This window comes from Eptesicus fuscus, chromosome 13 (genome assembly GCF_027574615.1).
Source record: "Eptesicus fuscus isolate TK198812 chromosome 13, DD_ASM_mEF_20220401, whole genome shotgun sequence".
Classification (NCBI taxonomy): domain Eukaryota; kingdom Metazoa; phylum Chordata; class Mammalia; order Chiroptera; family Vespertilionidae; genus Eptesicus; species Eptesicus fuscus.
The window spans coordinates 8,158,408-8,181,391 of record NC_072485.1 but is presented as its reverse complement, the minus strand read 5'-3'; the positions used below and the strand labels follow the sequence as shown (position 1 = coordinate 8,181,391).

Below are 22,984 nucleotides of genomic sequence, written 5' to 3'. Positions count from 1 at the left end.
GTGATAGTTTACTATGAGTGTCTAAAAAGCAACTGATTTCTGGGTATTTATTTTATATTAAAGACCCAGTGCACAAAATTCGTGCATGGGTAGGGTCCCTAGTGGCTGCCAGCTGCCAGCCAGAGCTTCCCTTTCCCAGCTGCCAACTGCCGGCCTGGGCCTTTCTTCATTCTGAGCTGCCCCCTGGTGGTCAGTGCACATCATAGCGAGTGATCAAACTCATGGTTGGTCAAACTCCTGAGGGGACACTTTGCATATAGGCTTTTATATATATATATATACTGCTACTTTACTGAATTCATTTATTAATTCTAATAGGTTTTTTAAATTTGCTTTGTTTGTTTTTGTGGAGTCTATAGGGTTTTCTATATACAGTATCATGTCATCTGAAAATAATGACAGTATTACTTCTTCCTTTCCAATTTGGATGCCTTTTATTTCTTCTTCTTGTCTGATTGGTGTGTCTAGGGCTTCTAGTACTCTGTTGAATAAGAGTGGTGAAAGTGGACATACCTATCTTGTTCCTGATCTTAAGGGAAATACTTACAGGGTTGCCCATTGAGTCTGCTGTTGACTGTGGGTTTGTCATATATGGCTTTTAATATGTTGATATATGTTCCCTATAGTCGCACTTTGCTCAAAGTTTTTATCATAAATGGGTGCTGGATTTTATAAAATTCTTTTTCTGCATCTATTGATATGAGCATGTGATTTTTAGCCTTCATTTTTTTTTAAATAAACTTATTTATTTATTTATTTATTTATTTATTTATTTATTTATTATTGATTTCTTACAGAGAGGAAGAGAGAGAGATAGAGAGTTAGAAACATCAATGAGAGAGAAACACCAATTAGCTGCCTCCTGCACACCCCCTACTGGGGATATGCCCGCAACCAAGATACATGCCCTTGACTGGAATCAAACCCGGGACCCTTCAGTCCATAGGCTGATGCTCTATCCACTGAGCCAAACCGGTCAGGGCTCCTTCATTTTGTTTAAGTAGTATATCACATTTATTGATTTGTGGATATTGTACCAACCTCACCTCCTTGGAATGAATCTTACTTGGTATATGATTTTTAAAATGTATTGCTGGATTCAGTTTGCTACTATTTTGTTGAGGATTTTAGCATCTACATTTATCAGGGATATTGGCCTGTAATTCTTTTTTTTTTTTTTTTTTTTTTTTTTAGTTTCTTTATCTGGTTTTGAACTTAGGATAATGCTGGCCTTGTAAAATGAGCCTGGGAGTCTTTGCTTCTCTTGAATTGCTTGGAATAGTTTGAGAAGGATAAGTTTTAGTTCTTTTAATGTTTGGTAAAATTATTTGGTGAAGCTACCATCTGGTCCAGGATTTTTGTTTGTTGGGAATTTTTTGATTACTGCTTCAATTTCATTAGTTGTAACCTATTTATTCAGATTTTCTGATTCTTCCTGATAGCTTTTTGGAAGATTGTATATTTCTAAGAATTTACCCATTTCTTCCAGATTGTCCAATTTGTTGGCATATAGTTATAATATTTTCTTACAATCCTTTGCATTTCTTTGGTGTCAGTTGTTACTTCTCTTTCATTTCTGATTTTATTTATTTGGGTCCTCCCTCTTTTTTTCTTGATAAGTTAAAGGTTTGTCAGTCTTGTTTATCTTTTCAAAGAACCAGCTCTTGGTTTCATTGATTTTATGTATATTTTTCTAGACTCTATTTGGTTTATTTCTGCTATGATCTTTATTGTTTCCTTTCTTTTACTCAGCTTGGTCTTTGCTTTTGTGTTCTTTTTATAGTTCCTTTAAATGTAAAGGTAGATTGTTTATTTGATATTTTTCTTGTTCCTTGAGGTAGGCCTGTGATGCTTTGAATTTTCCTCTTGGACTGCTTTTACTATGTCCTGTAGATTTTGGGTTGTTGTGTTCTCATTTTCATTTGTTTCAAGGTATTTTTTGATTTCTTTCTTGATCTCATTTTTAACCCATTCGTTGTTTAGTAGCATGTTTTTAGCCTCCATGTCTTTGCATGTTTTTCAGTTTTTTTCTTGTGATTGATTTCTAGTTTCATACTATTATGGTCATAGAGGATGCTTGATATGATTTCATTCTTCTTAAATTTATTGAGAACTGTTTTGTGTCCTAACATGTGGTATATCCTAGAAAATATTCCATGGATGGATAATTGAAAAGAATGTGTATTTCTTTGGGGTTAATGCTCTGAAGATATCAATTAAATCCATCTGATGTAGTGTTTACTTAAGGCTACTGTATTTGTGTGTGTGTGTGTGTGTGTGTGTGTGTGTGTGTGTGTTTTAAATGTTCTGTCTGGAAGATCTATCCATTGATATCAATGGGATGTTAAAATCCACAACTATAAATGTATTACTATCAATCTCTCCTTTTATGTCCATCAATATTTACTTTATATATTTAGGTTCTTCTATGCTGAGAGCATAAATGTTTGCAAGGTTATATCCTCTTGTTGAATTGCTCCCTTTATAATTATTTAGTGTCCTTTACTTCTTATTATAGCCTTTATTTTAAAGTCCATTTTGTCTTTAGTCCATAGGCAAAATGGACTTTAAAATAAAGGCTATAATAAGAGATAAAGCTTTTTTTGTCATTTCCATGAAATTTATTTTTCCAACCCTTTCCTTTTTCTGTGTGTATCTTTTATTCTGAGGTGAGTCCCTTCTAGATAACATATATATAGGTCTTGTTTTGTTATCCATTCAGCTACTCTATGTTTTTTTATTGGAGCATTTAAGCCATTTACATTTAAAGTGATTATTAATGATTATGTATTTGTTGTTATTTTATTCTTTATGACTTTATTCCTTTGTTGTTGTTTTTCTTTTTTATTCCTCCTCCTCCTTCTCCTTCCATTCTCTTTCTACTTCTTCCTCAAAAAGAACGCTTAACATTTTTTTTGCAATACTGTTTGGTGTTAATAAAATCCTTTAGCTTTTTCTTGTCTGGGAAGCTCTTTATTTCTCCATCAATTTTAAATGATAGCCTTGCTGGGTAGAATAGTCTTGGTTGTAGGTTCTTTCTTTTAATCACTTTGAATATTTCATGCCAATCCCTTTTAGCCTTAAATGTTTCTGTTGAGAAATCAGCTGGAAGTCTTATGGGAGCTTCTTTGTAATTAACTGTCTTTCTCTTGCTGCTTTAAGATTCTCTTTTTGTCTTTAACCTTTGCCATTTTAATTATGATGAGTCTTGGTATGGGCCTGTTTTGGTTCATCTTGTTGAGGACTCTCTTTGCTTTTTGGACTTGTGTGTCCTCTTCCTTCACCAGATTAGAGAAGTTTTCAGCCATTATTTTTTCAAATAGGTTCTCAATCCCTTGCTTTCTCCCTTCTTCTTTTTTTTTTTTTTTTTTGGTACCTCTATAATGTTGCTATGTTTCATGTTGTTGTAGAAGTCCCTTAAACTATCCACATCTTTTTAACTTCTTTTTTCTCTTTGCTGCTCTGATTGGGTGTTTTTCTACCTGTCTTCCAAATCACTGATTCAATCTTCTGCTTCATCCAACCTACTTTTAATTCCGTCCAGTGTATTTTTTTAAGATTTTTTCAAATGTTTTTTATTGATTTCAGAGAGAGGAAGGGAGAGGAGGAGAGAGATAGAAACATCAATGATGAGAAAGAATCATCAGTCAGCTTCCTTCTGCACACCCCCTACTGACGATTGAGCCTGTAACCTGGGTATGTGCACTGACCGGGAATTGAACCATGACCTCCTGATTCATGGTTAATGCACAGCCACTGAGTCACACTGGGCCAGGCCCTTCCAGTGTATTCTTGATGTAATTGAATCTTGATTGCTATTGGCCCATTTATGCATGGTGTCAACCCTCATGGTGGCTGACTGTGAGGATCCAGAACCAAAATACCCAGTGGCCAGCTTCAGACAATATCAGAGCAGGATCCAATTAGCTTCACAAACAGCATATCCAAAGGGAGATCTCGGCAACTACCACCCTGCTAAGTAAGGCAAATTTTATTTCATGTGATCAGCACCTGCACAGCAGCTTGTGCAAGGTGGTTGGGGTGGATTCTCACAGTGCCCATCCTCCTGATTTCAGATGGGTGGGGTTAGACACAGCCAGAGAACAAGAATGGAAGAGATTCATCCAAGCTGTTTTACACTTTCTGAGGAAACCCAGATAATTTCCCCACAAATAACATAGCTCTGCTGCTGATTGGCTGCCCTGTAGAACTCCAGGTTGCACTAGTGGGCTTACTATGCCTGTAGGAGGCATCAAGCGGGGATGGTGTTAGTCCTTCCCACTCACCTCCTCAGCCCCCACCCCCTCCCAGGCCATTGGAGAGCAAGTTTTCCCACTAGTCCACATCTGTCCATAACAGTGTGGGGGAGGGGTATCCCCACCATCTCCTGAACTTTTGGAGCCAAGGAATTTCTGGGAGCAGGACCTTGCCTGTGCGTGAGCCAGATGCCTAGCTTCACCACCCCACTTGCCTGCGTGTTTGGCTTGGGACACTGGGAAAGATGTTCAGGGCCAGGAGATGGAGGATGCATCCTAGAAGTGACAGTGTCCATTGCCCCACCCCTACTCCTCAGCCTCCCCTATTCTCCATCCCAACATTCCTCTCCATTTTTCCTCCTCCCCACAGACCCTTCCTCACCATCCCTTCTAGCCCCAGCCCCAGCGCTTGGAGGCCTTACCATGGAGATAAAATGGGACTGTCCCTGTCTGCCCACCACAGAGGCCTTCCCAAGGCCTGGGCTCAGGGGCTCTCCCTGTGGCTGCCCAGCCTAGAGCTCTGGGACCCTGAGTCCCAAGGTCCGCATTCCTCTGTCCCCTGCTGGGGCAGCCCTCCGGGGCAGCCCTCCGGGACAGTAAGTGAGGCATTGTTCAGTGACTCTTCTCCTTTTCCCTTTGGAGTAGGAAGGAACAAGATGCTTCCTCCCCTCTCCTCTCCCCTCCCACTCTTTCTTCCTAAAGCTGCAGGGGGAGCTGGGGAAGGGCCCACCCTCGAGTCACAGCCTGGACCTTTGACTGGAGGAGCAGACGTGGCTTGAATTAGGGGGTCCTAGCAGGAGCCCTTACCCACTTAGTCCCAATTCCCATCCAAATGAGGTCTCTCCAACAAATGGCTTTTGAAATGCAAATGTTACCCCCCCCCTTCCTTTTTTCACTCAAATGCTTCAAGTCTCAGAAAAGAAGGGAAAATGATGTGTTTGAGACAGCAGTGTCTCACCCGCCATCCAGCCTGATAAGGGATTGTTCCGTTTTAATTAGACAATTTGATTCCTTCAAATGCCAAACTTCCAGAGGAGGCAGCACACAGGAACCAGGTTGCTTGAGTTTATGCTGTGCTGAGGGTGCCTCAGCCCCACCTCTGGGCCCTGGGCCCCAGAGTCTTGCTGGAGGATGGAATCACATTGCAACCAGATCAATGGAATCCTCTCCTCTCTCCTCTGGGACCAGCCAGCTTTCCTCCAGGGCTCCAGGCTGCCCTAAGAGATGGGCCCTTTTGTCCCCACCCCACCAGGCTGGGGCCCAAGGGTGACAATAGCCTCCAAGTTTCTCTGAGAGAAAATGCCAGCGCTAGTGGTCAGCCTCGAACTGTGGAGCTTGAAAGGAGTTTTCGTCCAGCATACTCGGGAGAAGCCATTTCTATTTGCAGGCTGGGTGTGACGGGGAGAGAGCAGCCCACCTCCTTGCTGCAACATCTACTTCCCTACCCCATCCCAGCCCCAGAGCTAGCAAATTCTCAAGTTGGGCACACACAGAAAACCGGCCATCTGTAAGGCACTAAGGGTAAATGGCAGAGGAGCCTGGAAACGTAGCTCCACATTCCACATGCCCCGGTATCCCCACACTCCTCGGTTCATTGCAGACACCTTGCTGCAAAGCTGCTGTGTAGGCTCGAAGGACACAGAGACCACAGCAGGCTGGAGGTGGGCCGGGTGTGAGGGAGGACTTGATGGAGGGTACTGACCACTGGAGTGGATGATTCTGGAAGATTTTTCAGTAGACCCGTGCCCTTCTGAGCTGGGGCAGGGCGATGAGTACTGGAGGCAGGTGAGGGCCAGGTACTTTGAGGCTTGCAGGCCACCCACAAATGGAGATTCCCATATTCCTGGCTCCCGCCTGTGTCCCACACACCAGAGCAGCGGAGAAAGCAGAGCCTGGAGCCCATCTGTGAGCATGGCCTGGGGAGGGGGAGGTGGGAGCAGCAGCTGCCCGCTTTGCTGCATAGAGAAGATGAGGATGGGACCTTGGGGGAGAGGCAGCCCTTGCTAGAGGGAGCCTGGAATCCGCAGGCGTCTTGGACAGCTCAGGCTGCCATCCTGAAATACCATAGGTCGAGTGGCTGAAACAGCAGACATGTCTGGGTGTTGGACGGCTGAAGTCCTGACCTGTTTCTGGGGAGGACTCTTCCCAGCATGTATGGCTGTCTCTCACTGTGTGCTCATGTGGCAGATACAGGGAGAGCAAGCTCTCCTGCATCTCTTCTTATGAGGATATGCATCTCATCACGAAGACCCCACCCTCATGACCTCATCTAGACCTAACCGCCTCCCAAAGTCCCTACCTCCAAATACCATCACCTTGGAAGAGGGCAAGTTAGAGCTCCAAAATATGAATTTGGGGGTGTCCACAGCAGCAGAATTAGATCACCCATTCCTCTCCCTGGAGATAGGACTGCATAGCTAAATTAGTAAGTGCTAAGAAATGGCAGTGACCATGTACACATTTAGCGCTAGCTAAATGCTCAATGATTGGGGACTGTGATTTAGAGCTTTTCCACGTGAAGCAGGAGCCACCTGGGAGGAAGATGAAGGTGGATGATGTATGGAAGTTGGTATTTTCATATCACCAAATCGAAATACTTGCTCTGACAACAACAACAAAGTAAAATACTGGTATCTTACTTATCTGAAAAGTCTTATGACTGTTAAGAATAATTCATCTTGGGTTATACATTCAGCCAATCTTCATTTAAAACAAAAACAAAACCAGGAAAAAAAACCCCACAGGACATTTGGACCACCTGGCAAATCCAGGGTGCGGCTGCTGTGTGGCCTTGGCGCTCCCCACCTACACAAGGGGGGTGTTGACTTCACCTGGCTTCTGTGGAGCCAGGCCCAGGCCAGGTTACCTGGTGCTCTCCCCTGCTGCCAGAGGCAATATCCACCTGGATGGAGAAGCTAGAGGGGCAGGGCAAGGGCAGGTATCTGAGGGAAAATGCCAGTAGTAAAATGCCAGGAGGTCACTGTTTTTCATTCATCCCAAGTTGACACACACCCCACCAGCATTTTAATGTCTCTGAAATCAGAATTCATTTTACACTGGACCCCTGTGTTGGGGTTTGATGGCATATTTTATTTCCTAGTGGCACATGAAACAATGGTGCATATAACATTGAATTCTGTCTTTTAAAAAGTATTTATTTATTAAACCGATTGGGGTGACATTGGTCAGCATGAACATATAGGTTTCAGGTGTTGCAAGATCTGTATATTGCATTGTGTGCCCATCACCCAAAGTCACATCTCCTCCTATCACTGTATATTAGGCCTCCTTCTCCCCCGCCCCCCCCACAACCCCACCCCACTCCCTCTGGCTTCCCTCTGGCAATCACCACACTGCTGTTTGTGTTCATGCGTTCTGTATTGGAGCCTAGGAAATACGACAATTGGTATTACAGTTGCTGACTATATAGCAGGTGGGCTGGGAGTGCTGGATCTTCCAGGCCAGCTGCCACCCCACCCCAAGGGTCACTCACCTTTATCCTGCACCCATGGTTTAGGAACAAACTTGCCTTTTTTTTTTTTTTCTTACTCCCTCCCAAGGGGAAATAAGCCTTATTACTTGTTTCTTTTCATCTTTTTGCTTGGTTTGGTTTTTAAAGTTAACATTCCTTGAGGTTTACTTGTGCTGGTCACACATGCGCCACCTTACTTAACCCTCACAACAATAATCGCTCTCTCCATTTTATAGATGAGAAAACTGAGGCTCAGGAAAGCCAAATGATCTGGCCAAGACGCCAGAGCTCACAAGGGTAGAGCTGGGATTTGAACCAGGTTTTTGGTCTTCAGCCCCTGTTATCTCAGTGCCTCTCATGCTAGGGCACCTTACTGGTGGGGGTGGATTTGCTGAGGTTTGAATGCCTGCTCAGCGTGATCCGGTGTGAGAGCCAGCCAGGCGGCCCTGCTTGTGAGAAATGTGAACTGTCAGCGGCAGGTAGGGAGGGTGCTGAGGACACGGGAGGGACTGGGGCTGGAAGACGAGCCTGTACCAAGATGTTAATAGGGTCTATAGGCATTTAGGCATTTTACATTCTTCTTTTTTTTTTAGGGTAAAACCAGCATTACAATGTTACAACCATTTTTTAAAATATATTTTATTGATTTTTTACAGAGAAGAAGGGAGAGGGATAGGGAGTTAGAAACATTGATGAGAAAGAAGCATAGATCAGCTGCCTCCTGCACAACCCCTGCTGGGGATGTACATGTCCTTGACCAGAATCAAACCTGGGGCCCTTCAGTCCCCAGGCTGACGCTCTAGCCCAGGGGTCCTCAAACTTTTTAAACAGGGGGCCAGTTCACTGTCCCTCAGACCGTTGGAGGGCCGGACTATAGTTTAAAAAAAACTATGAACAAATTCCTGTGCACACTGCACATACCTTATTTTGAAGTAAAAAAACAAAACGGCAAAAAACACCCGCATGTGGCCCGTGGGCCATAGTTTGAGGACGCCTGCTCTAGCCAGTGAGCCAAACCGGCTAGGGCCCCATTCTTTCTATAATGTGAATATATTACATTTGTATCAGTAAAAAGCAACCAGAACAATTGAGAATAAATAGTAAATTAGAAAATTTACTGCAACAGTGAACCATTTTCCGGCCTCGGGGGAGGGGACTCCCCGTTGCCCTGTGGCATTAGCAGCAGACAGTGGAATGTGTGCTCCCCAGCCCTCCCTGACTGACAATCTCATATTTGCCATCTAAACTGTACCCATAATTTGAAGTCCCAGTTTAAGTTTACCCCCTCCAGGAAGCTTCCCATGAACACCCCAGCCGTGCCCATGTGCAGGTCCTCTCGGATTTCTGGACTGCGGTGGGTGCTGGTGTGCACCCATGTTAGCTCATCCATGTTAGCTCATCCCCCGTGCAGCTACCGCACTCCTTCCCCACACTGGGCGTGTCGACGGTGGACAGTGCGTGGCCGGGCCACCTTCTTGGTGATTGAAGAGAGATGCCTGTCTCAAGCCCACACCCTTTCCCGGGGACAGCGCACAGTGATGAGAAGAGACAAAGGCCTGACCCCGTTGCCCTAATTCAGGCAACTTCACAAGGCTCCTTGAGGGGGACACCTGAGGCCATTGGTGTGGCTGCAGAGCAGCCCAGCTTCTCTGTCCAGTCCTGCTTCCTCACTTCCAGGCAAGTCTCAAGGGCATAGAGGTGGGCAGACCCTTCTCCCAGGTTAGAGATGGGGTCCCCCTGACTGCAGTGGCTGCTGCGCCTCTGCCCTGACTTGGACCCGGTACCGTGTTCATCCAGATGGCATGAGTGATTTCCATAGCACCTGGAAATCATGGTGCTTTGTGCGGAATGCCTTGAAATACTGATAAATTTAATTCCATTGTGTGAAATAGGAACACTTTTGTTAGCAGGAAAGCCAGCTCTATTATGTGTGCATTATGTTTCAGTCACAACCGAAACACAGGCTGTCAAGCTCATCAGCCCTCCGACTGCCTCTGAGCCGCTGCTCCCGTTCCTCAGGGACAGCGCCGCCGGCGCCCAGACCCAATGGGGAGATCCAGAGTTATCCTCTACAGCTCCCTCCCTGCTTGCCCCCAGGGCCCTCACCCACATCTACCCCGTGACCAAATGCCATGACTCGATATCTCCAGGTTAGCTCCTGATGCTGAACACTTCTTTGCAGTCTCATCCTCACTACTTTCACCTGCACCAGCACCTCTCTTACCTGAGTGATAGCCACACCTCACTTCCCGCCATGCTCTCCTCCACATGCAGCAGCCCTGACCAGCACCTGGCAGCCCTCTGCGCCCGGCCTTTCAGGAGCTCCCACGCTGACACCTGCTCTCTAGCTCTGTCCACTGACTCCTATGTCTAGACCCTCCCCTGACTCCCAACTCTTTACCTGGCTAATTCCTACACACCTTAAGGTGTCTGTTAAACATCACTTCCTCTGGAAAGCCTTTGTTAAATCTCTAAACTAGGCTAGGTGTCTCCCCCATTCTATTTCCTAGAGCCGACCACTCACAGATAATTGGGTGATTAATTGGCCATTGTTTCTTTTAGACTGTGAGCTGGAGAGCCATGTATATTTTGCTCCTGCCTATGTTTCTAGCACCATGTAGAGCAATGCTCCGCAAATATTTACAGAAGCAAGAATGAAGGAATGCATATTTCTATTCCTAACATTAGAAGCCGGGACTCCTCACTAACTTGCCTTAGGTGTGTACTGTATGGGATGCCCTTCATATGTGTTTGTTGAATAAATGAATAATGAGTGGTCAGCTCTTCTCAAGCTCATTTATGTTATTATACTTCTTCAAAAATTATACTGGCTCATTTATTTTACCATCTGCAAAACTTGCTAGCAGAGTAGTGGCAGCAGGCTGCCATGTTTTAAGAAAATTGTTGGATACAACACTTAACATTCTGAGGCTGGAGGATTTCTCTATTAACTTCTAATGGTTGGTTTTAGCTCCAGAGTCCTCCCTGGGAGGCAGCCTGCTCTGGGAGGGCCTCCTGCTCACTCCCTGTGTCCATTTCTCCCAGTCAGAGCCTGGCCACCCGGTGGCCCCGCTGCCCCAATGGATCCACTGAACCTGTCCTGGTACGATGACGACCTGGAGAGCCAGAACTGGAGCCGGCCCTTCAACGGGTCTGCGGGGAAGGCCGACAAGCCCCCCTACAACTACTATGCCATGCTGCTCACCCTGCTCATCTTCATCATCGTCTTTGGCAACGTGCTGGTGTGCATGGCCGTGTCCCGCGAGAAGGCACTGCAGACCACCACCAACTACCTGATCGTCAGCCTCGCCGTCGCCGACCTCCTCGTAGCCACGCTCGTCATGCCCTGGGTTGTCTACCTGGAGGTAGGTCTGGGCCCTGCCTCACTCAGCACCTTCTCCAGAGAACACCGTGCTGGGCGCCAGTCCAGGCTCCTCACTGCTTTCTACCCACAAGTTGCCTGGTGCTCTCTCAGATTGTCTCCTCTCCACTCTGGCCTCAGTTTTTCTCTCATGAAATGGGTAGATTGTCTTCTTAAACATCCCAATTACCAGTTACAGAGTCCTTACTCAGTGCCAGACCTAGTGTTAAGTCCTTTATTCACAGCATTTTCTAATAGTGTCCTCACTGCAGCCCCGAGAGACCAATGTATTATCGCCATTTCACAGAAGTCAGGTGGCCTCTTGGCGGGCCCAGCCGGCACTCTGTCTGGCCCCCAGAACGTTCATCGGCCCTGCTGGAAATGGGAGTCATTGATGAGAGCCCCCAAGGATGGACATGTTCCTGCTTCCAGGCCTGAACGCTCCATTCCTCTTTCCCGCTTCAAAAGTGGGGGCTGCTGCTCTCCTCCTCCCTTCTCTTTCCCCCAAGTTTGAGGCCTCTGGGAACTGGCTGCAGCTCCTTCCTCAGGAGGGACCAGTCACCACTGCTCGGCCGGGACAGAGCCCAGCTCTGTGCCTCAGCATGGTGAGTGGGCAGCCGGCTGTGGTCCAGGCACCGTGCAGGCAGGTTCAGACCCAGACTCCACAAGCACTCATGCTGGTCCTGGGAGCCGATGCTGCTCTCTCACTTTAGAGAGGAAACAGAAGCTTTGAGAAGGTGTCTGTCTTCACCCAGATCACATAGCACAGGGAGAAGCACTATAAGAAGCCCCTAAGGGGACCCACCTCCCGGTGGGTGCTTTTCCAAGCTGGCGGGCAGATGGAAGGGCCTGTGAGTGGGCACAATCTGGGTCCTGCCCCTGTCTCCACCAGGGGTTCTGGGTGGAGTCTGGGTGCATAGGCATCTGGCCAGGCGGTCAGGAAAGAGCCAGTGCTGGCCATGACCATGACGGAGCTGTTTCCTTCCGGCCCCGGGCTAGAGAAGAGTTACCTGGGCCAGGGGGCAAGCCCTTCTTTCAAGAAAACATGAGCCCTTGGCAGGTTTGATGGAGAAGAGGACATCAGTAGGAGCAGCTGAGAGGGTGAGGAGAGGGAGGAGGCCGGTCAAAGCGCACTCCTCTCCCAGGGCTCGCTGCACCACCATCAGCGAGCTGTGTCACTCCTGGGGTCCTCAGCACAGTCCAAACAGCTGGAGCTTCCTAGAGTGCCCGAGGGAGCGCTAAGGAAGAGCCAAAAGGGAACACACGAAAGACAAAACAACACAGAAAGAGAGGGGTGCCACAGGCCAGGGCTCATTCCTCCGCGACCCCAGTATATGAGGCCCCGACTCTGCTCATCCGCGTCTGTCGGGGGTCCTGTCCCCGAGGAGCCCTCCTTACCTCACAGGCCTGTCCCCTCCTGCTCGCGCTCAGGGGCGGCCCGGCCTCGGACCACCAGGGAAAATGACCTCTCTGTGTGTCAGTCTTCTTGCCTATAGAGTGGCGATAACAATAGTATCTATCGCATAGCGTTGTTTGAGAATTGGATGAACTAATATAGAAAAGGTGCTTATCATGGAAGCCGCACGTAATAAGCACTGTGTACGAGTCAGCCATGTCAGTGGTATTCAAACGAAATGGCCATAGATATCAGCACCTCCCCAGACAGGGGACCCACCCGTGCCAGGCAAGAGGCACCCTCTTCCCAGAGTGAGATGTGCTCTGCCCGGGGCTATGGGCGTGCATTCTGGGCTTCAGACCCACCACCCCACCACACTCTAGGGGAGGGCCGACTCTCCACATGGGCTGTACTGGGCTCCTAGGGATCTCTGAGTCCCTGAACAGATAGTCCCTGAACATGCCTGTTCACCACTGTTTAAAGGGAAAGCGCGGAGTTTCAGGGGCAGGGTGGAGAATGGCTTCTCACAGTCTCCCCTAAAACAAGAGCCCTACTCACAGGACAGGGAACCCTACTCACAGGACATGGTCTCAGCTACTTATTGTCCCTCGAGAATGTCCCAAGTAAAGTCTCTCTCTATCCCAACATTCTGTCCAAAGATTCTTGCAACCACATACTGCACCCTTTGTTGTCTGGAACTTTCCATCTCGTCCATTCCCAGCGGTAGTAAGTGCCTCCAGTAGCCTGCCGTGTCAGCATGTGTCTGATGTGGAACTGCCTGTGCATCGTCTGTTCCACTTGGCACATGGAAAGCACCCTGGGGTTGGAGTGGGAGGATTAGGCTCCATCCCCGACGCGGCCACTTTCCCCTGGAGGGCTCCCGAGGGAAGGGAGCGGCTGTTTGCACTGTCCCCTGGCCTCATCCTCTGAGGGGGGATCCCTGTGCGTGTTCCCAGTAAGCAGGTGACACTGAGAAGGGAGCAGACTCAGATTGCAGGGTTGGTTAGTCACTCATTCAACATGTATGAGCAGTCTGGTGGATGTGACAAATAGAGCTGCCCCACAGGAGATGTGGGAACGCCGCAGGGGCATATGACTTGGTGTGTGGGGACAAGGATATGGTGCAGAAAGAAGGGATGCTGTCAGAGAATCATCCAGGGGAGGGAGCGGGGCCTGCACCCCAGGCTCTGCGGGGAGGGTGCTGGAGGCTTTGAGGTGTGGCTGCCATGTCATTAGCTTCAGAGGCTTGCTGTCACATGCCACGGGTAGGAGTGTGAGTGTTCGGAACAGTGCCTGACACAGTGAGTGCCTAATATGTGCTAGTTATTAGGATTTAGCCAGCCAGCTCAAGGCCCGTCCGCAGGTCTCCGCTTCCTGTGAGCAAGAATCAGTGAGTGGTGGCCAAAGGTGCAGAGAGAAGCCTGGGGTCCGGTCCTCTCTCTGCTTCTAAATCACCAGGAGACTTTGGACAAGTCCATTTTCCTGTTGGGCCCCAACTAGAACCTTTGCAATTAGAATCTGTCCTTTCACACTTGGTTAATTTAGTACCTTTTACGTAATTATCTCCTCTGTGGACAAGCCTGCTGGGCCTCCCAAGACAGCTTAGGAGAGAGCACAGGCTCTGCTACCACGGATCTGCCTCTGCCCCCAGCTCCACACCCGAGTGGTGAAAGCCCAGCTCCCTCCTCCATGACTGGACGGAAGCTACCCCTTTCCTAGGAGCTAACGTACATGCCCACAGTAGGTGTTCTAGAGATAGTGGGTACCAATACATCCCCTGAGCGTCTGAGTCAGCTGCCCTGACTGCCTTCTCCAGCAGTTACTCCTGAAACTGGGAGGAAAGCTGCCCTAGTTTCCTCCAGAGAGACCAGTGGGGGCGGGGAGCCCGAGCTCCTGGAGGCAGGGACTTGTCAGTCCTGTTCACCAGTGTCCTGTTCACCAGAGTCCGGGACAGAGCCTGGCACACACGAAGGGTCTACAGGAAAGAAGGAAGCAGGGCGGATGTAGAAGGTCCAGACTAGGTTCCAGGGGCGTGAGAACAGCCCTGAAATCCTAGTGCAGGAGAGGCTGCAGGTGGGGGTGCGCACATGGACAGGGGAGTCTGCAACTCTCCCAGAGATGCCAAAAGGTAGGCTTCATTTATGCCAGGGAAGCCCTTCCATCCCCTCCTCCCCACAGGGCATTCAGCCCCTGCCCGCCTGGTCAGCGCTGCATCTGAGGCACAGGGACCCCTGTGCTCCAAGAGCCTGAGAGAGGGCAGTGCCACCAGAGGCTTCCTGTCTCCACACTCCACCACAGCAGCTGCACTGCCCGGCCCTGAGCTTAAATGCCAACACTTGGTTTTCTGCCTGAGAGCAGAGAAGAGGGCAGCGCTGAGAACGAGCAGGGTTATAATTAGCCGGCTGTGCTGTGAGCACAGCGTGGGCGCTGCCCTGCCCGTGTCACCGTCACCTGAGCGGGCTTCCCTGCTCCTCTTTTCTCCTGTTGGTAGAGGCCCAGGTGCATCTCCTGTCCTGAATCTGCGCAGGGAGGGGGAGGGGGCTGCTTCAGACTTCAAAGTTGCCAGGGCCAGCCTGCTGTGTGGACGTGGGGACCTGTATATAAACGGAGGTGTGGGGTGTGGATGTGCAGGGGGTATGGGAGTGTGTGTGTGTGTGTGTGTGTGTGTGTGTAGGGGGGTATGAGTGTGTGTGGTGGGGGCAGGGGAGGGAAGCAAAATGCTCCTGCGAGTAGCTGGACTCCTCCTATCCCATCATTCCAAGGCTATATCCTTACCGCCCCTCCCCAGCCCACTCTGGGGTTCCTAAGAGCCTAGCTCAAACTTTCCTTCTTTCATTCTCCAGGTATAACAAGGAACAGAAATGTTGTCTCTGTTTCATCAGGTCATTGTCTTCTCCATGGTTACTAGCAGGCACTTACTGGGCCCCTACCCTGCGCCGCACACCATTGTGGGCACTGAAGGAGCCACCTGGTCCCCAGACATATGGGCCAGAGCAGGACCAGATGCTGAGCCGAGTGTTCTGGGCAAGTCACCCCCCTTTTCTGAGGCTTGGTCTCCTTGTTGGTAAAATGGGGGTCGCAGGTGACCACACAAATGTTTTACAGATAAAAAGTTGGAGCACTCAGTATCGGCTGGTCATCTTTCTTCTAGCTTAGTTCTTGGCACAAAGTGGCTTTATGTGTCTAGGAGAGGGCCCAGGGCCAAGGGCCTTGGACATCATGGGCATGACTCCCTTTGTTGCCCCTCTTCATGCCCAGACCTCAGGCAGAGACCACAGGCCCCCCAGCTGCCGTCTGCGCCGTGGCCTGGCCTCATCCAGGAGAGCTGAGCTACCAAGCCCGAGCTAATCTCCCTCTTCTGTCACCATCATGTTGCTTTGTCCGCAGGTGGTGGGCGAGTGGAGATTCAGCAGGATTCACTGTGACATCTTTGTCACTCTGGACGTCATGATGTGCACAGCAAGCATCCTGAACCTGTGTGCCATCAGCATCGACAGGTGAGCCCAGGCCTTCCACCTTCAGGCTGCCCCACCTCGCCTTCAGAGTCAGGCTCTGTCTATGATGCCATGTGGCTGGCTTTGTGCTTGTGAGTCAGTGTGCTTATGTGCATGTGTGCCTATGTGTATATGTGTGTGTATATATACACACCAGCACATATGTGTAGGTGCATGCGTGCCTAGCTAGGAAAGTACATCTTACGGACAGTGATGCTTCTAAGACTATCCAGACTGGTACATGGGAAAAGCAGTTGATTCTAACTGGAGCCCCAGTTCTTTCACTTTCTACTTGGTGACCTTGGGGAGATTATGGAGGTTCTCAGAACCCTAGTTTCATTGTCCAGACACAAGGGTGACGACACCTACCCAGGAGGCATGGTGTCTGTTAGGCATTTATGTCCAGCACAGGGCACATGCCCCGGGGGCCCAGGCTGTGCTCACCTTGCTGAGCTGTGTCCTTGGAGCCTTTCACTGATTTGTACACACAGGCCACGTGGGCTCCCAGAGCCCCGGCCCGACTCCCTTTGTAGTATTATTGGAAGATGAAACAAGCTAATTCCTCTACCCAGCACTTCCTGTACTGGTAGAGGAATGTGAGGGTTCATACATGATTCCTATTGTTATTGTTTTCTGCTGAATGGGCTTAACCCTTGCTCTAGGATTCTGGCTACCAGTCCATCAACAAACACGTCCACCTCCAGTGGGCTCAGCACAGGTGGAGTAGGTGGGGTCTCAAAGGCACAAAGACCCAGGCCATGAGATCCAAGTGGAGGGCCTGGGGTAAAAGATGGCCCAGGATTAATGGTAGCCAGTTAGTCATCAAGCAGTCAATTGGGCAGCAACATTGTTCTCGCTGTCTGAATTGGGGACAAGAAGGAGGGTTGATTTAGAGCAAATAGGTGGGCTTCATGGAGGGGGACCAGTTGTCCACCCCCAAAGAGTGGGTGTCTCTGGTTGTGCATGTTGTGGAGTGAGGGGTCCCCCCTCCCCTGGTTCCCTTGCAGGTACACGGCTGTGGCCATGCCCATGCTCTACAACACACGCTACAGCTCCAAGCGCCGAGTCACCGTCATGATTGCCATCGTCTGGGTCCTGTCCTTCACCATCTCCTGTCCGCTGCTCTTTGGACTCAACAACACAGGTGAGCCCTGCTCTGCCTGCCGAGGCTCAGCTGGCCTCAACGCAGGATCCCATGGGAGCTGAGTCCCCAGCACAGACGTGGTGGAGACCCATGGGGGCCCGATTGCCACCCTGGACTAAGGCCAGGGTGGGTCTCCCGGGCCAAGCCTGACTCCATGTGGTACCTGGTTGGGCCAGAAAAGAGTAATGAATGATCTGAGGCACCATGGAGTTGGGAGAGGGGTGGGAATAATGATTCAGGAGGATGTCTGGCTATTTTCAACTTTGTTTATTAGACGTAAGCAGGCCAGATAGCCTCACAAACTGCATGTGTATTCCTGTTGCGTGTGTGTGCACATGTGTGAGGCTACTGGGCCTCGTCACCCCTGGCAATGGTATTTGTGTAGAGAGGCTGCAGCCCCAGGGCCAGCTGAGCTCAGGCCAGGCCTCGGCCACCGGGGGCAGGAAAGGTAGAAACAAGAGGGAGGTTGGCACACCATGGCCTGCCCTTCGAGAGGCAGCCGGAGCATCTCAGGCAGAAGAGGCACTGTGCCTGCCTGCTGATGTGGCCTCAAGCTCACTCTTGTCTGGGAGGCCAGAGCAATGCAGGGGTGCCTGTGGAGGGCACTGCAGGACAATAGTGCACAATGAAGCCGTGAAACCTTGGTACAAATCTTACTCTTGTGGGAATTGCAAGAAGCGGGAACAGGCCTCAATATGCTCGGATTAATCTGGAGAGGCCCTGAGATAGCGGACAGACATCTACTAGACCTGGAGGGAGTGTGGGAACACAGGTGCGTTCAGCAAACAGAACCCAGTTACCTTGCCCCTAAAATTGAAAGATTCCAGATCTCCCCCTAGCATACAGGAAAGGCTAAAATAATAGCTTACTCTCTTAAAATAAATTTCTTTGGGCATTTTTTCCAAACATCCTGGCTCCACTTGTGTGCTCATAGGTGGCAGAACTAATGCCGATGTAGTAATGGAATATTAATGGAAAAAAATGGGAAGCATCGATCACAGCTTAGCTTTTTGCTCACGGTTGTGTTTTTAATGCTCTGACGTAGGCTGCGCATTTGCTTGCATCTGGCCCTTCCAGGCTACCGTACAAGTCTAGTCTAGTCCCTGCACCTGTGCCCTGCCCCTTTGGTGGAGGGGCCACACTCTGGCCCCTGGGCCTGCTGATCCCCCTCCCCCACCCCTGGGCTCTCCCTCCTCCAGAACAGAGCGAGTGCATCATCGCCAACCCCGCCTTCGTGGTCTACTCCTCCGTCGTCTCCTTCTATGTGCCCTTCATCGTCACCCTGCTGGTCTACATCAAGATCTACATAGTCCTCCGGAGGCGCCGGAAGCGGGTCAACACCAAGCGCAGCAGCCGGGCTTTCAGGGCCAACCTGAAGGCCCCACTCAAGGTCCCAAGATCCCCCTCCCCTCCAAGGTCCCCACTTAACCATCACTGAGGTGGGTCATCTAGTGCTCAGTGGGGACCTGGGACACTGCAGCAGGAGGGAGTCCAGGATGGGGAGCTCCGAGCAGGCTTGGACCTCAAAGGCTTGGACCTCAGTGGAGGGACTTGGATCTCCAGGAGTAGGAGGTGGGAGGGTGGAAGGGATGACCTGGGAGAAGTCTTTGCTTGGAGATCCTTGTGTGAACACAGCAGCCCTTGGCACCCTCCTGGGCTCCTCTCCTCCTCTTTTCTTCACTTCTCCTTTCCTCACTCTGATCCCTCTGCCTCCCTTTCCCTCCCGCTGATATCTCCATCCCATCTCCTTACTTCCCACACTCTCCGTCCTCCTTTCTATGCACAACTCCTCCTTCCTCCCCTGCTGTTGCCTACTTCTCTATTCTGTCCCACTTTAACCACCCTTCCCCCATTTTTTGTGAATTCTATCTGCTCAGCCCTCCCTGAGGAAGACATTATGTGGGCATGGAAGGAACAAGAGCTTTGGGGTTAGACACATCAGGTTCAAATCCTGGCGCTGCCACTTTCGCTGAGTGACCTTGGGCAACTTGCTTAACTTCTCTGAGCCTCAGTTTCCTCATCTGTTAAATGGGAATCATAATACCGACCTCACAAGGATGACTTGAGGATTCAGTGTGAGAGAGATGTGAGCCTGCCTAGCATGCCGCCCGACCCTTGGCAGGTGCTCCATAAAAGTCAGGGCTCATTTGTCCCTCGTCCTGCCCACCTCTTGCCTCCTGACCTTGATTGCTTCTTCAGGCCCCTAGCCTCCTGTTCCCTGCCCTCTTCTGAGCCCCTGTGCCCAGCCTGACTACCCAGCACTGGGTCTCTGTGCCCGCCCTCCTCCCCGTGATGACCAGTGTGCTGGCTCACTCCACAGGGCAGCTGCACTCACCCCGAGGACATGAAACTCTGCACCGTTATCATGAAGTCTAATGGCAGTTTCCCTGTGAGCAGGCGAAGAGTGGTAAGTGTTTAGGCCAGGGACCCACAGCCAGGCCTTCCCGCCTCTAGGGAAATCCACCTGCCATGATTCTCAGAAACCTCCCCAACTGCTCAAAGGGATAAGCACCTCCTTGGATCCCTCAAGGAAGGAGGCGCTACTCACCACACACACCTCACTACAGGCATGAGCAGGGCAGCTCAAGTCTGCAAGGTCCAGAGAGGTCTCCTAACACAAGAAAATGTTTGGGAGAAAGGACTTGGCCTTAATAACAAGATAAAAATAATAAGAATGGCTATTACCATTCATTGAACACCTGCCATGTTCCTATTATCTCATCAAATCCTCACAGCAACCCTGGGAGGTAAGTCTTATTGATCACGTCCACCTTCATTTTACAGAAGAGGAAACAGAGGCTCTGAGAGGTTGGGTAACTCCCCAAAAGCTGGGTAGTTAGTGAGAGAGCACATAACTGAGCCCAGACTCCTGTGACTCTGGAACCCATGCCTCCGCTGTGCTTTGCACTTGCGTGAGCTGCCCCAGGTTCTGGGGCTGGAGGCTGGATGGGTGCTGGGGGAGGTGGGGGCCGAGCAGCCGTAGGGCTGGTGTGAAGTGCGGCCTCTAAGGAGAGCCCAGAGGTGCAGAATCACAGCAAACCCCAGTGGTAGTAGCACCAGGGTCCAAGCAGCAGGTGTCTCGTTCCCCGGGTGGTCCCGGGAACCCACTGAGGGCCACATGTGGAGTCCAGGCCAGGTGTCCTCAGGAAGCAGGGCCCCCACCACTTACCTGCACAGCAAGAGCAGGACTCAGAGCACAGGGACTCAGGATGGGGCCGAGGCAGCGTCCCAGTTATACCACCTGGGCACACAGTGAGGCTGCATTGCAGCAGTTCAGGCAGAGAACCTGAGGCCTAGAACAGGGAACCTCAGGGAGAACCTGGGAGGCCCTCCAGCCCAGCCCAGCAGGGAGGGTGTGGGGGCCTAAGAGAAATGGAGCCGTGTGAGCGCTGCTGCAGGTGCTGCAGGTGAGCCTGCAGGGAGCACAGCAGTGCCCTCTTGCTGTTTGAGCATGAGCTCCTGTGGGCAGGCCCCGGGGATCCCTCAGCAGTTTATCCCCAGAGGCCAGCTCAGCACCCAGCACTTAGCAGGTGCTCAGTAAGTATTGCTCAGTGAATAAAAGAGAAGTGCCTGGGTAGTAACCCCACCCCAAAAGGTTATGGGGTTACCAAGGACGCATAAGGATTGCTCTGGGATAGGGGCCCAGATAACCGCACAGGCAGGGACTGCTGTGGGTCCTGGGTCCTGTACCCAGACAGCCCCTGCCTCTGAGTGATCGCAGAAGTCTGAAGAGGGAGGTAAGGAAGAGCCGGGAGGCCTGTGAGGCCAGGTGGGGCCAGGTAGGCCAGGTGCGGCTGGGTGGCTCCTGCTTGAGACTTGCCTAGCTTGACCCAAGCTCTCTGCCTGTTGCAGGAGGCTGCGCGCCGAGCCCAGGAGCTGGAGATGGAGATGCTCTCCAGCACCAGCCCACCCGAGAGGACCCGGTACAGCCCCATCCCGCCCAGCCACCACCAGCTGACCCTCCCCGACGCGTCCCACCACAGCCTCCACGGCACTCCTGACAGCTCCGCCAAACCCGAGAAGAATGGGCATGCCAAAGACCACCCCAAGATTGCCAAGATCTTTGAGATCCAGTCCATGCCCAACGGCAAAACCCGGACCTCGCTTAAGACCCTGAGCCGCAGGAAGCTCTCGCAGCAGAAGGAGAGGAAAGCCACCCAGATGCTCGCCATCGTGCTTGGTGAGTCGGCCCTGCTGCCGGCCACACCCAGCTCTGCCCAGCCCTGGACGAGGGAGGGACTCCTTACTGCAGGTTCCATTACCTGCCATCCTCTTCCCAGCCAGCATTGGCGAGTCATGGGACTGGCACTTTCTCGGGTCCAGGCCAAGCCTGTGGATGCACCCTATTAGGTAGACTCCATAATTATGCTCAGTTTACAGATGGGGCAATTGAGGTTCGGAGTGGTCCTATAACTTGACCAATGAGGACCCACAATTAACCTTAGGGAGTCTGACTCAAGAGCATGTGAACTTGACCAGTCTACCATCATAACCCAGAACCTCATAACCCCGGCAAGCCACTTTCCCTCTAGTCCCATCAGTCGAGTAGATTACTTCTCAAGGCTGTGTGGTCATCAATGGTAGACGGTGGGGAAAGCATTTTATAAAGTGTGCAACAGAGCACACAAACGTTACCATTATGATCTTTGTTAATATTGCTATTCCTGAGGAATTAGGAAAATCAGTCCCCCTGAGCTTAACCAAGACCCTAAGGGACAAAAGTTGTAAATAATTTTAAAAAGGGCTGTGAGAGAGCCCGATCTGAACGAGGGCATGGCTGTCAGCGGGTCCTGTCTGCAAGGCAGTGCTTTCAAAGGAAAGTCCCTTGGAAAACCAGATGATAAAGGTCAAAAATCTGGGCAGGACTGATGTGGATGGCTGGGTACAGGAGGGACTGATGTGCCCTGTCTTCCAGGTAGCACCCAGCTAGTGTGTGACACCTCCACGCCCACCAGCAGCTCTGAGATGTGCGTGGGGCAGGTGTAACTATCCTCATTTCACAAATGAGGGCACAGGGTCACCGCAGGTCGATCATGCCGCTGGGAGCGACTGAGCAGGGTTCAAGCTGGACCCTCTGCTCCAGCCCACAGGGTCTCTGCCCGGCAGTCCTGCCCTCACAGGCACCTCTCCCTCCAAGGGGCCCCCAATATTCCAGCAAGGCATCCTGTGCACACGATGCCTTGACACTCAGGATCCCTCCCAGAGTGGGTGGGACAGACATCAGTCCGGGCTGGGGCCTGCAGCATGCAGTCCAGGTGCCCACTGCGTGCGGGCCCTCCCAGCCAGCTTCTCCCTGCCCTGGGCCAGCCTGACCCCGCCCTCTCCCCCAGGCGTGTTCATCATCTGCTGGCTGCCCTTCTTCATCACACACATCCTGAACATTCACTGTGACTGCAACATCCCACCTGTCCTGTACAGCGCCTTCACGTGGCTGGGCTATGTCAACAGCGCCGTGAACCCCATCATCTACACGACCTTTAACATCGAGTTCCGCAAGGCCTTCATGAAGCTCCTCCACTGCTGACCCGCTGCCCACCTCCCTGCCCGGCGCCGGCCACAGTCCCTAGGAGCCCTGGGCAGGAGGGTGTGGGATGGACTTCCCTTTGCCTGGCAGGCCCTGTAGTGTTAGCTTGGCACCATGCCCCACACTGTCGGAATACCCTCACTCTGCCAGGGTAGTGTAGAGAGCCAGGGGTGGTGCCAGCCCTTGGGCTGGACCCGGTGGCTCCGTGGCAGCTCACAGAGCTCCCCTCCCACTTCCAGACCCTTCTTGGCACCAAAGACACGGCGGCCCCCTCTGGCCTTTCTCGGGAGCTGGTGTTGCAGGGGCCAGAGTCAGGCTCGAGGCTGCGCCCTCTGTT

The 22,984-nt window shown here is 51.0% G+C and overlaps 1 protein-coding gene across 2 annotated transcripts; it reads left to right on the top strand.

Moving 5' to 3' along the window:
* The first annotated feature begins 10,781 nt into the window (after positions 1 to 10,781).
* Positions 10,782 to 22,647, top strand: DRD2 (dopamine receptor D2). 2 transcript variants are annotated; one of them, XM_008150180.3, is made up of 7 exons: positions 10,782 to 11,093; positions 15,873 to 15,982; positions 16,987 to 17,123; positions 18,323 to 18,513; positions 19,444 to 19,530; positions 20,976 to 21,303; positions 22,454 to 22,647. In XM_008150180.3, exons 1-7 carry the CDS (start codon positions 10,809 to 10,811, stop codon positions 22,645 to 22,647), a joined length of 1,332 nt encoding a protein of 443 aa, XP_008148402.2. In that variant the 5' UTR covers positions 10,782 to 10,808. The 2 variants fall into 2 exon arrangements, with proteins under 2 accessions (XP_008148402.2, XP_054581208.1); XM_054725233.1 differs by lacking the exon at positions 19,444 to 19,530 and having other exon boundaries at positions 10,809 to 11,093.
* Positions 22,648 to 22,984: the final 337 nt, after the last annotated feature.

What these genes read in the sequence shown, in the direction of transcription:
- DRD2 (XM_008150180.3), top strand. Translation starts at nt 10,809, where the DNA reads ATGGATCCACTGAACCTGTCCTGGTACGATGACGACCTGGAGAGCCAG. An exon ending in TGTGCCATCAGCATCGACAG is followed by an intron (nt 15,983 to 16,986) that starts GTGAGCCCAGGC and finishes GTTCCCTTGCAG; the next exon opens with GTACACGGCTGTGGCCATGC. An exon ending in CTGTGAGCAGGCGAAGAGTG is followed by an intron (nt 19,531 to 20,975) that starts GTAAGTGTTTAG and finishes TGCCTGTTGCAG; the next exon opens with GAGGCTGCGCGCCGAGCCCA.